Source organism: Rhinatrema bivittatum, chromosome 15 (genome assembly GCF_901001135.1).
Source record: "Rhinatrema bivittatum chromosome 15, aRhiBiv1.1, whole genome shotgun sequence".
Taxonomy (NCBI): Eukaryota; Metazoa; Chordata; class Amphibia; order Gymnophiona; family Rhinatrematidae; genus Rhinatrema; species Rhinatrema bivittatum.
Window position 1 is genome coordinate 57,314,540 of NC_042629.1, and position 16,000 is coordinate 57,330,539.

The 16,000-nt window shown below is 52.2% G+C and overlaps 1 protein-coding gene across 2 annotated transcripts in view; it reads right to left on the reverse strand.

Annotated features, from left to right (window-relative positions):
• The window catches only part of EPHA2 (EPH receptor A2), a 55,040-nt gene that overhangs the window by 21,967 nt on the left and 17,073 nt on the right, over positions 1-16,000 (reverse strand). For both annotated transcript variants that reach the window (XM_029578475.1, XM_029578476.1), the window contains exon 4: positions 741-896. In XM_029578475.1, coding sequence (XP_029434335.1) covers positions 741-896 — 156 coding nt within the window. The remainder of the gene's footprint in view (positions 1-740; positions 897-16,000) is intronic.

Genomic DNA, 16,000 nt, shown 5'->3' on the forward strand with positions numbered 1-16,000 from the left:
ATCTAAGTATTTTACTCTTCTTTGAGCTGATGTTTGATTGACAGCAGTCAAACGCTAACTGCCCCCAAATGCTGTTCTAGCCACTGCCCTGCATCCCACCCTGGAAAGTGATGGCTGGGAGACTATTCAGTGCATGGTCAGCCAGTGACACTGCCAGCTAAAAGGGCCACATCAGGCTGGGAGGGCAGCGAGTGCGGACACTCTGACCATCAACTCACTCCACCAAGGCCAGAACTGGCCTGAGATGAATCACAACAGCGACCAAAGGCTCCAGAAGTCATTCACTTGACTGACAAGAATCAGTGCAACATAATCACTCAGTTTTAGCAAAGAGAATCTGCTAGCCACCTGAAGTGGCCAGCTAGCCCAGGAAGTCTAAATCTTTGGGCCATTTTTTAAACCAAAATCCTGATGCAAACTTAAGTGTTAAAGAACCTGATTTATGGAAGGGACAGAATGACAACACAACAGCCTTCCCTTCCCCACCCCCATTCCTGCACCTGTGGAAAAAATTAAAAAAAAAATCTATTGAAAGACGATTCAGAGCCATTTATACCCCCCCCCCCGACTGCATTAGGATTCTTAAATCCGTGCCCAGATTCTGATCGACAGCAACAAAGCCGGGAGAGAATCATGACCGGCATGCGATGAGCTAAAGAAAAGGCTTGCAGCAGATCCAATAGGCCCCACTCGAAACCCACAACGTGACATCCCTATTTCCAGACCCAGGTGGTACTTACGGGTGCAAGGGAAGGAAGGCGGGTCTTCTGGGGCCCGGAAGTAGCCTTCTTCGCAGGGGCACAGGGCGGAGCCTTCTGACGAGGGCCGGGTGTGCAGGGGGCACTCCGAGCAGGCGCCGCCAGAGATGTCAGACTTGAAGGAGCCAGCGGGGCAGGCTGTAAGGGGACAGAGGGCACAGCGAGGTTAGGACAGAGGACACTCTCTCAGCTCCCAGCGGCAGGGGCCCCCTTCTCAGCTGCCCCGAGGAGGAGCCCATCTAGGTGGCAACCAGCGCACAGATAATTCATAAAAAAAAAAAAAAAAAGAGGAGGGTGGTCACTGCAAAGCCCGCACCATCTACACTCCTGGCCGGGAGTCAGGGAGGTCAGGAAATGTAACCTCGGCCCTCAGGCTGGGAAAGAGATGGAAAGGCTACAGCTTCACAAGTCCTCTGTAACCGTTCAGAGCGTCTCACAGGCTCGCTGCTCCATGCCCTGTCTGAACATTTGGAAATCTGACTTGCAGTACACGTGTGCTCAGACATGAACTTGCAAATAGCTTCTGGCAACTTCATATGCCCGTGCGAGAGCAGGGTATATAGCCCTTGTGTACATGGCAATGAGAAAGTGATCACACACCTGGTTCTTCGTACAGAACAGCAGAGATGCAGACAGCACAGCCCAGCAGCAGCGATGCCAAGATTCTCTTGTACACTTTTTTTTTGCGCATTGCTAGGGCAAGGGAAGCATTTGTGGTTTTTGGAAAACAGTGTTTGCCAGGGCCACCGGGGATGGCTGAAACTGTGCCTCTTCACAGACGCTACATGCGGTAAACTTATTTCTGCCAGGGTTGGTACTACCCCAGTGTCACTAACCATGCTCCCACGAGGTCTGGGCCTGCTATCGCCGTACCAGCTGTTCTTGGTGGTCCCAGTAATATGAGGGGGACACACCGGGGTCTGGGTCCGAAAGCCAAGGCTGGATCCAGTGCCTTTTGCTCAACATTCAACTCACCTTGCTGGGGTGAGCGATTCTCTACAACATTAAGCTGCTTAGGCTTTAAGGCTCATCCCTAGGTATTTCCTGGCAGTGTCTCCCATCGTACGCTCTAAATTTCAGGAAGACATGGTGGTAGGGAGGACGACGACGACACAAATACATTCACTGCTGCCAGCGTAAAGCACCCCTTGTTAAGCTCACACGAGGCCCCATGCAGGTCCAGCCCTCTGTAAAAAGGACTCTGAGTGCAAGCAACTCAACGAGTCTCCAGTGATCACGGATCCTCTCAGCCCCACGCACATCCCCACAGGCCAACAAGAAAAGTCGCGAAAACGTGAAATGTTTTTTCCATAAAACAAAAAATAGAGGGGTGGATGTCACGGAGGAGGACTTCCGCCACTTTAAAACAGGCCGAGGAGAGCAGCAAGGAAGAATGTTTCCTCTCTCTAAATATAAAAACTTGGAAGCAGGCTGCAGTTAACCTGACAGCAGGTAGCAGCTGGTGCACAGCATGGTGTGAGGGGAGGGCAGCTCAAAGCCTGAATGCAAGGCTTGGGTTTCAGCAGAAGCTTCCCACAGCCCATCCCACCCGAGGGGGGACCTCAAACACCTGTTGTGACAAACTGCAGCTCTTTCTCCTCCCCACCTGATCCCGTCCATCCCGGCTCACCTCTCCCGCTGAGAAGGAACAGCGGGAGCTCGGGCCCCGGACTGCCCCCGCCCCCCTCCCCCTCCCTCTATTTTGAGCTCTCCAGCGTCTGGTAGGAGGCGTGGGGAGCACCAGGCAGGGCCGTGCCAGCGCTGCTGCGTTAATACCGAGCCTGGCCTGCTGTATCTGCCCAAGACGCTGGACCAGAATCCTACGGTTTTTTGCAGCTGGTGGTGGAGGGAAGGTGCCCTGGGTCTGCCACGGATGACTTTTGGAGGGCAAGTCCAGACATTTTAACAATTCCAAAATGAAGTGCCCCTAGGTTTTGCATCTGCTTTGCCCGCAGAGGCAGGGTGCGCACCGGAAGGACTGCACGCCCTTCCCCTTGCCCCGTGGCCAACGGGCACGCAGGGCCTTTCACCCAACTGAGGGGCGGGCAATATCCATCCGCTGGGAGTAACTGCTTTGTTACCCAGCCAAATCCAGTTGGAAACTGCCCTCACAGAATAAGAGGCGAGCTCTTGAAGGCTCTCTGCACGCATTTTCAGAGACGCAATTACTGCAAGCAAACCCCAAACATCAGGCCAGGATGTACTCCTGCAATAACCGAGGACGGAGAAGAGAACGCCAGCCCCTTCCCCCCTGTCTCAAGATGCCAGGGAGGGGCTGGATATCAGCTGCGCGATCCTGGCTTGGCCTGCAGTCTTCTCCGGGCGGTAACCCGGTACCATAAGGAACGTCAGCTCGTCATGAGTGAAGCTCCAGACAAAAAAAAAAAAAAAAAGAGAAAAGTGAACACCTGGAGCAGACTTCCAGCCGAGTCAGTGGGAGCCGAAACCATGGCAGGATTCGAGCACACGTGGGCAGCCACAAAAAGGGAGGGATCTCGCTGGTGGAAGAGCACAGGACCGAGCAAGAGCCGTGGCAGCGCGGCAACTGGTACAAAAACGGGCAGCGCGATCCTCCTGCCCACACCTTCTACGTTTCTATCACAAAAGGAGGTTTGAGGAGCAGGGCGAAAGGAGAGGGAGCTGCAAGCCACCGAGGAGAAAGGTCTCGCAGGTTTAAACCCAAAATCCTCCTTCCTTGCCAGCGGTTCCCACAGTGGCTTACGAGATCAGCCAGAGAGGCCCTTCCACCCCTGCTTTCCGCATACAGGAAAACCAGTATTTCCCCCTCGTGCGGCATTGTTAAAGCAAGCGCTGAATAAGGCACCTTCCGCCCCTCTGATTCACGAGCAAAGGGAAATTTTCAAGCCGCGTCTCGGCACTGATGGGAATATAGGGGAGCGGGGGGGGGGGGGGGGGGGGGGGTGAGGATGGTGCTGGGTCAGAAGACAGTCTGCAAAAAAAAAGATATATAACTGTACCAGGGAGCCTGGCCCCTGGTGTCTGCGGAGAGGAATCCCTGCTGCCGGGCCCAGAGAGAGAGAGACCAAGCTGCCACCGCAGAGGGCGGGAAACGAGATTAGGTGAAGAGGGAGAGACTGGGATGGGGGGATACAGAGGGACCCAACTGGCTGATCCATTCCTAGGTTTCACCTCACTGCATGCAGGGTCTGCAACAGGAGTACAGTGGGGTAAGAACCAGGGCTAGATCCACCCTGCCTGAAAATCTGGAGCCAGTTAGTTATCCTAGCAGGGAAGCAAATTATTTATTTATTTATTTATTTATTTCTTTTGTATACCGACATTCGATCGAGATATCACATCGGTTTCCAGAAAACAGGTTAATAAATGAAAAAAAGTGAAAAAAAAAGGGATCTTTCCCAGCTCCAAAATATTTTCCCACCCCTGCGTACGTGCAAGAACGGTAAAATGTACCTGGCCTGTCCCAAAACACCTCCCCCCCTCCCCCATTGCTCTGGACCCTTCTGGAGGACAAAACGTGCCTGGCACTTACAGCCTACAATGCCCTTTCTAAACGCACTCTCTCTGCCTCAAGCCACTGCACGGTTCTAACTTAGCAGCTGAAACCCAGGATACATGGGTTTTAAATGTTACTTTTCAGGCTTGTGTGAAATATTCCAATTTACAAGTTTATTCTTGGAGACTGAGCTTTATGGGAATGTGTAAGATCCTGACAGGTACATAAACGGAGCCGGAAACTATTAATTGCTTTGCTCCACTCCTCTCTCTCTGATGTATGTCTCGCTTCATTCACAGACCCTTTCATGTTTTGTTTTCGCCCGTCCTCGTCCCTGCCCGCCCCACACCAATTGCACACAGCTCACCAAGCATGGCTTTCTGGGCCGGTCCAGTTGAGCTGGCACCGTGGCACACTCGTTTGGCAGTGTTATGGCTGGGTGGGCACACCGGTTTACAAGCTAGCTTACCCCCTCCAGAGCTTGGCCTGGTTGGTGTGTGTGTGTGTGTATCCCCCATGCCGGTCTGGTGCATACCAGACATCCTGCACCTACGCTGCACCCTCCTTCTCCCTTCACACATCTCAAGTGGTCTCGGCTCTGCACACCCCCCCCCCCCAAAGGCCAAAAGAGTCCAAAATGAGACTGGTCTGGACCTGCACAAGCCCAGGAATAGGCAGTCCAGCGCTGGCGCTTAGAACAAGCACAGGCCTGCGAAGCAACCCGGTTAGTGCACAGACAGCAGAGGGGAGAAGGCAAAAATCTTCCTGTTAATAAGGAGCAGGATGAATGTCTCAGCCAATCGGATTCCTGCATCACCTTGGACAGGCGGGGGCCATCTTATTTCTTTAATAGGGTCCCACGGTGATGGTAGCAGAGTGGGGAAAAATGGAAGCGCTATCCGCACTTCCAGCGGACTTTGCTCGCCGCGCTCTTGAGTGTGGCAGCCCCGAGAGAAGGGCGCGGGAGACGCACAGACGGTTCCTGGAGGCGCCATCTCCGGAATGCCAGGCGTATTTTGTTCTTATTCCGAGGAATACCATCCTCTCCCATCACCGAACGACAGCGTCTTGTTTCTTCCTCGATCCAAAACAGGAGGCTCCCTGGGAACCGGTTTTGGAGGTGAATCTCTCGAAAGCAGAGACAGGCGGGCAGCCGGAGCCGCGCGCGCTGTCCTGTGCAGCGCAGCCTGGAGAAAGAGGGAGGGGAGCAGAAATCTCTGCCCGATTTCCAGCTCTCGGTCCCCTCTCCACCCGCAGGATTGGGGGTGGGGAAACGTAAATTTGTGCTCAAGAACTCTTTAACGTCTCACTAGTCCACACGTACAGCAACAGGTCTAGAGGGGAGCTGAAAAAAAAAACAAACAATTAAACCCCCAGGGAGTGCCTTGGCTCTTTGGGGGAACGACAATCCGAGGGAGATTACCAGGTCTCCCTGTTCTGACCCCGCTCTCCCGCCCCAGCAGGCACAATGTCTTCATTGAGCGCAGCCAGTGTGTTTGCAGCGACATGCCGGGGGGGGGGGGGGGGGATCCTGCAGCCGCCGGCCTTTATTCTTTATCCCCTTGCAGTGAAAGGGGTGGGGGGAGGGGAGGGGGAGGTGCATGAACCCCTGTCTCAGGGCCCGTTTTTCCCAGGACAGATTGGAGAGGAGGAGGGGGGTCATCCAACTCTCTTGACCTTTCTTGCCAGAAAAAAAAAAAAATACAGCGCAAAAGAAAGCAGTGTAAGGTGCTGAATGAAAATGGACGAAAGGAGGAGGAGGAGCTACAAAAGAAGCAGAGAGGGAAGCTACGTGAGGTGGCTGCATGTCTGGTGGCGAGTGAGAGAGAGAAAGAGAGACTATGTACCAGCGGCATCTGTCGGCACGAGAGGCGGGTGGGGCTTCCCGGGTACTCTGCAGACATGGGCCACTGGACCAGCTGGTGTAGAAGTCACTCCTAGGAAATACCAGCACCAGCTCTCCACATCCCCATAGAAACCAGCCTGGGGCCTCCCAACAGGACAGACAGGCCAGCCAGCAGAACCTGGCCCGAGGGTTTAATTCCCCGCAAGGGAAGCAAGTGCTGATGGAGAAGTGTTTTGTTCTTATTCCGAGGAATACCATCCTGGTCGCCGCATCTCAAAAAAGATATAATTGCGATGGAGAAGGTACAGAGAAGGGCTACCAAAATGATAAGGGGAATGGAACAGCTCCCCTATGAGGAAAAACTAAAGAGGTTAGGACTTTTCAGCTTGGAGAAGAGACGACTGAGGGGGGATATGGTAGAGGTGTTTAAAATCATGAGAGGTCTAGAACGGGTAGATGTGAATCGGTTATTTACTCTTTCGGATAGTAGAAAGACTAGGGGACACTCCATGAAGTTAGCATGGGGCACATTTAAAACTAATCGGAGAAAGTTCTTTTTTACTCAACGCACAATTAAACTCTGGAATTTGTTGCCAGAGAATGTGGTTCGTGCAGTTAGTATAGCTGTGTTTAAAAAAGGATTGGATAAGTTCTTGGAGGAGAAGTCCATTACCTGCTATTAAGTTCACTTAGAGAATAGCCACTGCCATTAGCAATAGTTACATGGAATAGACTTAGTTTTTGGGTACTTGCCAGGTTCTTATGGCCTGGATTGGCCACTGTTGGAAACAGGATGCTGGGCTTGATGGACCCTTGGTCTGACCCAGTATGGCATTTTCTTATGTTCTTATGATCTGGTGCACAGCCTACAGCACCCCACACGGGGTTGGCAACTAGCGATCCATTTATTGCCCGTAAAAAAAACAAACAAAACCCAAAAGTTATTATTTAATGCCAGTAAAAACATCACGAGCAACAGTTGCTGGGGGACTCTGGCTTAGGATTCAGTGACTCATGGGGTCTGGGAGCGTAGAGGGGCAGTGCCGAGCTCTCGCAAAGCAAACCTGTCTACCTAAAAGATTCACGTTGAAAATTCTCGGTTAAACGGCCGGGCACATACACGACATCACCTCAAGTAAAAGTTACGCCCTCCGAAGAGCAGGTGTCACGTATGCACAGCGCTTTTTAAAAAAAACAAACAAAAAAACACAGAAAATATGGGCAAGTTCCCACTCCGCCCCCAGAATGCCCCTCTGCAGCTCGTGCAAATATACGCACGTAACGAGGTCGCACGGGTCTTTTTACCAGCCAGGCGTACAGCCACCCGGGCTCGATGTGCAGAAATAGCTTTGCAAAATTACCCCTCCAAAATGCTGACGGTAAAACACGTGGCAGCGACACAGCACGTGGCAGCAAGCAGATCTCCCACGTTGGGGGGTGGGCTCTTACCCATCACGGGGACGGTGCAAGCACACGTCGTCTCGCGCTCTGTGGGGGCGTGCAGCGCCGGCTCTTGCAGTGAAAGGACAAACCCCTAGGCCCTAACCTGCGCTTCCTGCAAGTCCTAAGTCAGCTGAAACGTTCTGCCTCCCGGATTACAGTCTCTCTGATGCGGTGAGCGACGCAGTGAGGAGGGGCAGGAGACGAATGACGACAGCTGGGGGATCCCCGCAGGAGACAGGAAAGGGCTGGTCGTCCATCATACATACTGCCAGGAGAGCGGGAAATGCCAGCGTGGTGGCGAGGCTGAAGGTCCAAGGCAGCCCGGCCACATTTCTTAAGAGAGTTTGCCTCACAAATCGGAATGGTACACGGGAGTCACAGATGTGCTGCCTCCTGCTTTTCATACCAAAGGGCTTTGTTACAGCAGAGTTTTCCCTGGAGGGGCGGTGAACAAAGTTTCAGTCTGTTAGACAGCCGTTCATTATAAAGCGGGATTAGCGTACAATCATCATCGAAAAGTCCCCTTTGTGCATGGTGGGGGATGTTAGGACACCCTTGGTTTGCAAGAAGAGACATTCATATGAGCCAGAGATTAGTCTGCTAATAAGAGAGACGAGGGGGGAGACGAAATCTCAAGAGCCGAAGGTTGTCCTGCACCCACCTCTGCTCAGGAGAACACAGGGGAGCCCCGTGGGACCACGTTCTACTGCCAGACACCGTTATGTGGAGGCTGCAGCGTGGCCTAATGCCACACGACTGTCAAACCACATGCGAGCCGCCCAAGAGCTTAGGAGACAACCTGGGGGGGGGGGGGCTGCTTTAAGATAGCAACGCTCCGTTCTCTCGGTCTTATTCTTAAGTCTCCTCACTGTAGTCAAAGAATTTTTAAACTTAAAAATAAAAATCTGTTAAGAGTGCCTATATTTTCTGGACCTGCCCCATTCTAAAGGCGGCTTCTCTCCTAAAGTCACTCTCCAGCTGTTCATGCTCGGTCAATACTTTGTGAATATCAAGGGTGTGATGCCACGGCAGGTCAGCACAGCACCCCCACATCTGCAACAGTGTGTGTGTGTGTGGGGGGGGGGGGGGGGTTTGAATGGCTAATGAAATAAAAAGCAGAAAGGTGAGCCCAAACAAAATGTGAAATATTTCAAATAAACCAGAAGCCAGCACCACAGCTTTCATGCACCACTCATGGCCCCTCAGTATTTAGTCTCCCACCTCCCCAACATAGTCATGAAACTATATACGAACTCTGAAAAATGGTAATTAAGCCTCCCGCCCCCCCCCCCCCCCTCCGTGAAATCTGACCAATGGGGAATGGGAAATCCACCTGCCACTTTCTCCTCCACCAATGAGACCAGGAGCACCATCAACCCTTCATTCTGTCCAGCTGTGCCATTGGTGGCAGCCATGTGCCGCCACCCACCCGCATCATCGAGCCAATGGGAATCAAGGGAGAGACAGCTCAGGACCCTACCTGTTGTTGGGGGGGGGGGGGGGGGAAGGGGAGCCACTGAAAGTATTTACAAAAAAATGGTTTGACAGTAACAGGTCACTCTGGGCCTCGGGAGGGGAGGGGGTGGGGTGGAGTGGAAGTTGTGAGCTTGGCCCTCTGTCAGAGATTCTTGAGGATTGTAGCATCATCCAACCCTGCTGGAGAGATGTTACAACGCTGGCCAGAAGGGAAAATAAAACCACAGCATTTTAACAAACAGAGGGCACTATGGTCTGCTTCTTGGATGTTTTTGAGTTCTCTTTTAAATGCTTAAAGTGTGTACAGCAACATTAGGATCCGGGAAGGGTCAAAAACGCCACAAGAATTATTTTTCTATGTGCATTCTGGTCTGCATTAACAAAAAAAAAAAAAAGAGAGCGTGTTTCAGGGCTGAGCTGGGAATTCCTTACAAGGAGGGGGAAAGGTGTTTCCATTCGGCAGAGCAGATTACTTATTGCTCTTATTTTATGCCGAGAAAGCATCACATAAGACAGGCAGCCCCACCTGCTTCGAGTGTAAACGGCAGACTTCCTGCTCCCGCATCCGCAAGCAAACAGACTCCAAAAATTCCCCTCTGCAGTGTTAATTCTCTGAAATCTCCATGGGCTGGAGGGGGGGGGGGGGGGGAAGAGAGAGAGAAGGAACCAGGGCCAAGAAGGTGAAGACCAAGTCTTTGCAGGGCCCATGTGCAGGACTGCAAAACAGGAAAACCCCATTCCGAGAAGCTTCCTGCAAGGATGTGGCGGAATTTTGTCCTGGAAAATAAAGCGCCGGAGTCTTTCACACTGGCCGGGCCTACAAAGGGAAAGGGAGCCAGAGGTCCTGTCCGGGTCACCCAGGAGGAAACGCCATGGAAATCCCACGTTTCCGAACGGCAGCACTGAGCAGCAGTCATGGGACCAGGGTAGCGGAGGCTTTGGCTAAGTTGGGTTTTGTTGGGGGGGGGGGGGGGGGGGTGTCACTATTAAATTGCTGGGAATGAACAAGTGAATAAAGTGGTGTAAAGCTGCAACAGCGCTGTGTGGGAAAGCGACAGCATCCAGTGGTGAAGTCTCCAGATAAGGATCTCGGCTGCCTGTGTAGGAAGTTTAAAAGGTCTCTCTGAGCACACACGTAGGGTCGAGACTCCTTGGTTCGGCGAGTGACCCGGGCAGCGTTAAGACAGGGATTTTTTTTTTTCCCAGCAGCACTTGCCCGGCTAAGTATTGGCATGACCCGGTTAGACTGCCCCTCTAATGCAAGCAGATTTTAGCCTGGGTAAAAGCTTGCGGAAGAAAGGGGCGGGAGTTGCAAATCTCACGGTTTGTCTGGCTAACTTCAGAGTTGAATGCTGGCCCCGACGGATCAGGCCCCGGTGTTAAATTGAACCACAGAGTTCTAGCAAGACGACAGGAGCCAGCAGGCTGCCAAAAATAGCCGTCCATAATCTTCCATAGAAAGTCTAATCCACTTCTGAACCAAGCAGGAAGCTGAAACTTATTGGTTTGGATTTTTTTTTTCTGAGGGGGGTGTTGACTTTCACAACTGGACAGAAATTTTACATGCCGGTTTCTGAAAGATGGCAGCTCCGTCTTCTACACAGATCTCTCCTCTGTCATGGGGGGCGCCTGGGAGGGAGGAAGCTATTTCAGAGCTCTCGTTTGCTTCCGCAGCAGTCTCATGCTCAGCTCCGAAAGACCAGAAGCAAACAATATACACACACACACACACACACACACACACACACACACATCTGTACATATAAAGCTGGTTCTTTTCAGTTCATCTGCATGCACGGTTTATTTTTCAGGAGATAGATAAAAGAAAAAAAAAATTATGTCTCCTATTCCCCCGCTGGGACTTTCCACGAAGAACAGACCGTCAAGCACCAGGCCTCGTCCTCCCGCTGCTGCCAGGCCCAGAGCTTTGCCTCCCGCAAGGAAGGCCTTGGCTGGTGCTGCTGCCGGATCTGGCGAGAAGGAGCAAAAAAAGCACAGCTGCTGGCGGAGCTCCCAGCCCCCGCAGTGCCAAGAACACCAGACAGGCGGGACTCCCATAACGAAGGCTCCCCCCCACCTCCCGAGAACCAGCCTGGTGTGCACCGGATTCGTGGTTCTCCCCTGCTCCCGGGCTCAGTACGGCCGGCGCGAAGCTGCAGCTCTCCTCCGAGCTGCTTCCAATCTCTCTCTCTCTCTCCCCCCCCACCCTGCTATACAGAGCAACAGCAGCACCACCATCCTTTATACAGAGGCTAAAAGCTGCTGCTTCAGCGGATACAGCTCTTGCCCTTTGTGAGGTAGATTAACCCTCCCCCTCATCTCAAGCAAGTCTTCTACAGGAGGCTACGCCTGGCTTAACATCACCTATCCACCCTCCAATTCTGGAATAGCAAGTCCTTATTATCCGAGTGGGTAGGTTGTAATCCCACTCTCCTTAACACTCCACCCACTAAAATGGGGCAGACTCGTGCTCTCCAAAATCCCCTCCCACTTTCTGGTCCTGCCTTTAAAAAAACAAAAAAAAAAAACCAAACAAAAAACTTACCCCCCCACCGTTAATTTAGTGTTCACCTAACCAGTCCCCTTCCCCAGCCCCCACCTTTCCTGTGTGCTCTCCAGACGGCTTCCTGCAAGCACTCAGGGGTGCTAAACTTGCCAGAAATTAACCCCCCCCCCCCCAGGCACAGCGAAGGAGTCTTCTCAACAACCCACAGAGCTGACACCCAGGCCTGCTGCCATGCTCTGAAGGCGCCACACACAAGGAAATGCATGGAGAGCGCTCAGGAGCCTTCAGCCTGATGGGAAAGTGACTTAAAAGCTGGGAACCTCGTTGCAGGGTTTCCACGCACCATACTGCCCCGGGGGGGGGGGGGGTGTCTTACACATCTCGCTACTGGGACCAGGACGCCCAGGGAAGTCAGGGACATGGAAAGAAGAGAGCACATTTTAGAGAAAAGGGGACTTGGAAGGTGTCAAGCAGATTTATAAATGCAAATTCCTGAAAAACCAGCCCTTAAATAAACCTGGGAGAAAAAAAAAAATAAGCAAACATTTGAAGGTGCAGGGACTGTTTGCCGCTGGAACGCACTTCTTTAATTGCAGTCTGAAAAAATCCTTGGCACCAGCGGGGGTGAGGGACACTGCCACTGGCTGCCCCTTCCCCAGCCCGGATCCTATACAGACAGGAGCCGGGGGAGGTATTTGCTATCATTTGCCAGAAGTGGAAACACGGCGTGGCGGTGCCCACTCCTGGCACCCGTGCCAAGGTCAGCGAGGCCATGCACTCCAGAGACGCTGAGCGGTAGCGCTGTCCACAGTCACACCGGTGCCAAGTCCCGGGAGGAGAAGGGGGGGAAAAAAAAAAAAATATCAACCAAGGCATCCAAAAAGAGAGCGAGAGAGGTTTGGCGTTTTATAGCTTTCTGGAATGCAGATAAACTCCCAGGTTTACATAAAGGAGGCCTCTGTGATGGGCTCCCGCCCACATACACCGCTCGGGGCACGGAGACAGGAGATAAAACCTCCCGGATGGAAAGGGAAGCGAGACAGCAGCTCCCTGTGCCCACGATATCCTTGAGCGATAAGCACTATCGGATCGCTCACTCCTCACATCCTGGGAGGAAAAACGTGGCACAGCAAGCCACGGGGGCGGATTTATGCTAAAGCCTTTACTGAAAAACAGCGGTGCTCCACACAGCAACTGCATACAATTGGGCATCAAATCCAGAATGTTATTTTGGAAACATTCTGCTATCTAGCCACACTTTTTTTCCAGCTGTTTCAGTGAGTTTTTTTTTTGTTTTTTTTTTTTTAAAAAGAGACGGAGGGAGGCCACATTGCGCTGTGTGCCTGGGCTCGGAATCACCTTAGACCACCATTACTCTGCCACATTCCGTGGTTTCCTCCCCAGCTCTCAATACGGCTTCAGATGTGTTTAACTGGTGCGATATTCAGCATTGGCCAGCTAACTTTAGAACTTCATGAAAGCAGTCCTAAAGTTTGTGGGAAAAAACTTCGTCTTAGCCGAGTGTGTATCTGGTATAAAATGTTATCCCGATATGTTTTTCTGGATGCCACACAGCTGAATACCGGCCTCACGGTTTTGTCACTGAGCAATGGCTGAGATTCTCTCCCCTTGGAGGCTACGAGTGCTCCCTTCTGCAGCATCCCCAGCCAGCCTGGGGAGCAGAGAGCCTGATCCAGGATACAAACCCAGGTCCCTCTACATGGCAGCACTTGCCAGTGACCCACCAGGGTCAGCCCCCTGGAGTCTGTCTTAACATAGCATCCACCGATTTGTCACTTCCGCTTCCCATACAGTGCACATTAATGCTGCCTTAGGGCAGAACGGAGCACCAGCAGCGAAGAGGGCATCCAGTTACCAAAAGCTTGCGCAACTTCAAGATTCGTATTCAAAAGCCTGGCAAGCTGGAATCCCGATATTCGGTGAAATATATCCGGATAATTTTAGGCTGGTTATTTGTGCGGAATAAGCGTTATCTGGCAAAACCAGGTTAGCCTGTCCTCACCATGCCCACTTTTTCTCAAGGTAAACGATTTTTTGCAAAGTTACCCAGACAAAGGTTGGGGGAAGGAGATGCATTTAAAGGGCCAGATTTATGCTGGATTTGACGCATGGAACTTTTCTGAATTTGGATCCCTGTACCAACAAAAATGATCGGGTGCAGATTTATCAGGAGGCAGGTATGCGGCACAGACCTTAAGGAGGGTAACTTTCAGGTGCCCATGTAAGGCCAGAGTCTGCGGGTACAAAAAGCCCCAATTTACGTGCATGAGCCCCCTCTGAAAATTCCCGTTGTCCTGATATTCGTGCGCAAATTACTCCTGCTCTCGAAGCATGCGCTCCCCACCCCAAGAAAAAACCTACAGTGAGTGGGACGGACAATCCGCAGGTGATCAAGCTCGGCAACAACACAACCCCCCCTCCCCCAAAAGATATTTTTCAAAAGCCAATTTACAGACAGACTAGAGTTTGTGCATGTAAATCTTTTTCGAAACGTTACCCTGAGAGAGAGAGAGAGAAATCCTAATAACCAACGTTACAGCTGCATCAACCTCCCATCCACTTTGGGCCACTCTTGGCCCCAATTTGAAAGAAGGCTTGGAAGGGATGGTGGCATGCGAGTATATTGGGCCAAGAAGGCGTACAACACAACAGCATATCCAAGGGCATCAAACCTGAAAAACAGCCCTGGATCACACACCTGTGACCCACATTCAGCTCAATGCCCAGGAGGTAAAGACGACTCTACCTACTCCGAAGTGCCAGCTAAGTCTTCCAGGTATCCCTCACTCCTCTGGGTGGAACCAGGTCACAGGCATCAAGTGCTCACATGTTCCTGACCTATGCGACACTGGGAGACACGGAGGCGGCGGGCCGAGGGGGTAAGCAGGTCACTCTGCAGGAGCAAACCTGGAAACTCTGCTCTCTGTATTGTCACTCCCAGCCCTCGAGGGGACATTCCTCACCCCCACCCCTGCAGGACCAGGCTCTCTGCATCCCAGGAGAGCGCTGCAGCACGCTGGCTGCTATGACATAGGTTAACTACAATGGCAATCCCAGGCTGGAACGAAGAGCGAGAGCGCCAGAGCGCGAGAGAGCGAAGGGCACAGCATGGAGAGGTCGATTTAACCTCTACGTTATTCCTGGCAAGATCATCCTGGGTTTTAAAATCATCTCCAGATTCACAGAGAAGCTCTTATCTCTAAGGGATTCATCTGTACCCACCCCGTTCTGAGTGCAGGGCCTGAACTTGCCTTCCCACCCCTGCCTTCATACTGTCTCAACCCACGGGAAGCCGCTCTCCCTGCTTTACAGTGAATCGGGCAGACCATGTCCCCCCACCCCCACCATATCTTGTTTCTCTCCACATCCTTCCCCAAACTCCTTGTCAGACTTTTCCAGGGGCGTGAGGGTACCCAAAAAAGGAATTCAACTCAACAGCGCCCCCCTAGCTGCAGGGACACCGGGGCATCTGTTTGCACTGAGATGAAGAAACTGAACTGGGCGGTGGGAGGCTCACAGATTGAATAAATCTACGTTTCTTTTCTGTCAGCAAACAAAGGTTTTCTTCGAAAAGCAGGAGTGTCCTTGAACAGGCAAAAAAGACTTCTAGGATAATTTAGTGTTTAACTAGAAAGCAATTAAATGTACACAGGAGGGTAATTTTCAAAAGATACCTCTGTGAGTAAAAGTAGAGCTTTAACCACAGAAACTGCCCTTTACAAAAAGGAGGAGGAGGAGACAGGCGCACTGTATGCACATAGGAGAGCGGTACGAGGACACAAAAATTACCCTCAAAAGGTTACATTCCAGGACAGAACAGAATTTGGTGCAGATTTAGTTAGCTAAATAGTAATTCTGACTTTATCAGCGTTTCCGTGATGAAGTAATAGTTTATTTTGCCCGGACTCTATCATGAAACAAAGACTCAGGGGTAAGAGGGGGCTGCAGAGCTCAGATCAGGCCCCTGGGTCCCCCTTCAGTCCCCGACAGGCCCTGAACCACAGGTGCGGGTGAGCGAGCGGTCAGAGGAGAGCCATCCTGGAGTGGTTTGCTGGGACTAAAACACCGAGTTGTGTCCTGAACCGTGCAGGCCTGGTTTCCAGGCTGTTCACAAGGTACGTGGGACTGATGCACTACAGTATCCCTCCTCCAGGCACCTGCTTAACATAGCCCTGGGCCTCTAATTAGCCGAACAGCCCCCAGTAATCCCAGCTCTCTCCCCCAGGCATGGGAAACAGAAGCCTACTGTTACAGAAAGCCCCGGGAAGGGGGGGGGGGGGCCCTCGTCAAGCTGCCCTCCCCCTCTGATATCTCGCTCCTCTCTGGAGGCACAGACCCTCTTCCTCCAGGGGATCTCATTCCTTACAGAGCCGCAGCTGGCTCCAGCGGGCCCAGTGCCCAGCACACCTGGAGACAGCAGCCAGCCCGCACCTCCTCCTCAACAGGATTCTTAAACCATTTTCCTGGTCTTCTAC